General features: G+C 42.7%; 1 protein-coding gene across 1 annotated transcript in view; it reads left to right on the top strand.

The window, feature by feature from the left end:
* The window catches only part of tek (TEK tyrosine kinase, endothelial), a 23,013-nt gene extending 22,093 nt beyond the window's left edge, over positions 1-920 (top strand). Inside the window, exons 20-23 of the mRNA XM_016524038.1 lie at positions 119-159; positions 252-348; positions 420-519; positions 626-920. Of these exons, the coding sequence (XP_016379524.1) occupies positions 119-159; positions 252-348; positions 420-519; positions 626-700 (313 nt within the window). The 3' untranslated portion in view covers positions 701-920. The remainder of the gene's footprint in view (positions 1-118; positions 160-251; positions 349-419; positions 520-625) is intronic.
* Positions 921-2,369: the final 1,449 nt, after the last annotated feature.

The raw sequence follows: 2,369 nt of genomic DNA on the forward strand, positions 1-2,369 counted from the left end.
GTGTGTGTGTGTGTGTGTGTGTGTGTGTGTGTGTGAGAGAGTGTGAGTGTGTCTGTCTGTATGTGTGTGTGTGTGTGTGTGTGTTTTGTGCTGAGAGTAACCGTGTCTCTCTGCTCAGGTGGTCGTATGGCGTCTTGCTCTGGGAGGTGGTCAGCTTAGGTCTGTCACACGATCAATGCAGTCAGAGTTCAAGGTCTGATAATGTCTGCTTTCTTACTGGCATGATGTGATTTGGTGGCTTTGATTGGCAGGTGGAACGCCGTATTGCGGTATGACGTGCACGCAGCTGTACGAGAAACTCCCGCAGGGCTATCGGCTGGAGAAGCCGCTCAACTGTGACGACGAGGTGTAAGTCTCAAACACCTGTGTCCATCTGCGGATGATAGAGTGGAGATGAGTCTGCTTCTCTGTCTCTGCAGGTATGAGCTGATGAAGCAGTGCTGGAAGGAGAAACCTTACGAGAGACCTTCATTCGCTCAGATCTTGATGTCACTCAATCGTATGCTGGAAGAGAGGAAGGTATGAGATCCAGAGATGGAGCATTATTTGTCTTCCAGTCGAAGTGCTCTGATGGTTTTAAACTGCATGTTGTTTTGCTGTAAACGCTCTCCTCTCTTCTCTCCAGACGTACGTCAACACGACGCTCTATGAGAAGTTCACATACGCTGGCATTGACTGTTCTGCAGAGGAAGCCGGCTGACGCGTTGCTGTTACTGTACAAAACTCAGAGCGCTTAACGAACAGTTAATTAGATCCTCTGAGCAGGATTCACAGTTTTACACACATTGTGTTTCATTAAATGACTACCAGATCATATCTCTATGTTGTGAAGTGTTTATTGGTGTGTGAGATGATGAATGCAGATACTGACAGATGTGTGACGTTTGTAGATTTCATTGTTTTTAATAAAAAGCCTGTCGTTTGATACTGCGAGCCAGCTTGTTTTTAAATGTACATACTGTTTTGTGCAAAATAGAATCCTGGAGCTTTGAGCCCACAAAACCTCTGGAAAAGCTTCTAGTTTTGTGACCAAATAAAGCAATATTAACTGTTTCTTAGCACACATGAAACAAACCCGACCCCTGCAGTACCGACAAATAAGAGCTCAGTGTGTGATCATGTGTACAGGATACAGGAATTGGTTGGACAGCTTTCAGAAGCATGTAAAAACATTTGCTGCGACGCTTGAGGGAATTTTTTTGGCCATGAAACAGAAACACTGTGGTAATTTTAGCTAAACTTTTTAATTTGACCTCTTTGAATTTATCCACATTCCATCTCATTTTAACATTATGATCACCAAAGTCACTAGGTATATGAATGCTGAATAAAACCATGCTGTACATACAGCTGAAATCAGTTTCACATTTATTTGTATAGCGCAGATCGTTTCAAAGCATCTTTACAGAAAAAGCATTTTAATGATAGTGTCATTAGTCACTCATGAATCTTGCATTAAATCATGAAACTTCCCTTAATCTTCAGCTCCAGGCGACTGTCAATCAGGATCAATCCAAACTGACATCTACGATCCAATAACTCTGCCAGCAAGCACAAGCAAGTTTCCCCCCTTATTTAATCATTAAAAAACACGAAGGTTATTTTGCTTTAGTTTTGGTAAAGGATCTAAAAAAGGACATTTGTCTTTTGTCCATTTCACTACCCTGAAAAGTTTATTAAAACTGAATTGATTTATTCATGTCACATTATATTTTCTGGACACAGATTATAACCATCAGCTAATTCATTTTTGCACAATAAATTTTTTCCTTAAACTTTTTCCGACATCTTTCATAGATGTTTTGTGATATAATAATGCTTAATGATTATGAGCACTTTTCACTATGTCAGGGAATTGTCACTTGCATTGTGAACATTTAATTGTAAAAGACACAAAATATATGGTTTTACATGTCACTCATTTGACCTGTAACAGCAGAAAACATGTTCTCTTGGATTCTGTCAGTTTGCAGCTCTAATTTAATAATTCACTCCACATGAAGACGGGTCTTGACGTCCTAACGAGGACACACGGGTCGTTCCTCACGGCTCTCCCTCAGCCGTCTCCCTCTGTGTCATGATCTCACACACCTCGTAGACGCGGAAGGCAGCGAAGCCAGTGGCCAGCAGACAGGCGGCGCCCAGAATGTACCACCAGTTGAAGAGGCCGAAGGAAACTCCTTTGACGATGCAGTAGAGACCAAAACACACCAGCGCCACGGCAGAGAAGAGCTGCACACACAGCGGCGGCCCAGACGAGGACGGTTTCTCACTCATGATGAAGCCTGCGGCCCTCACGCTCTAGCAGACAGACCTGAGAGAGAAATCAGCTTGACTGGAAAAACACTCTGACTAATAGCAGTGAAATC

Source organism: Sinocyclocheilus rhinocerous, unplaced genomic scaffold (genome assembly GCF_001515625.1).
Source record: "Sinocyclocheilus rhinocerous isolate Xijiao unplaced genomic scaffold, SAMN03320098_v1.1 scaffold991, whole genome shotgun sequence".
NCBI classification, from domain to species: domain Eukaryota; kingdom Metazoa; phylum Chordata; class Actinopteri; order Cypriniformes; family Cyprinidae; genus Sinocyclocheilus; species Sinocyclocheilus rhinocerous.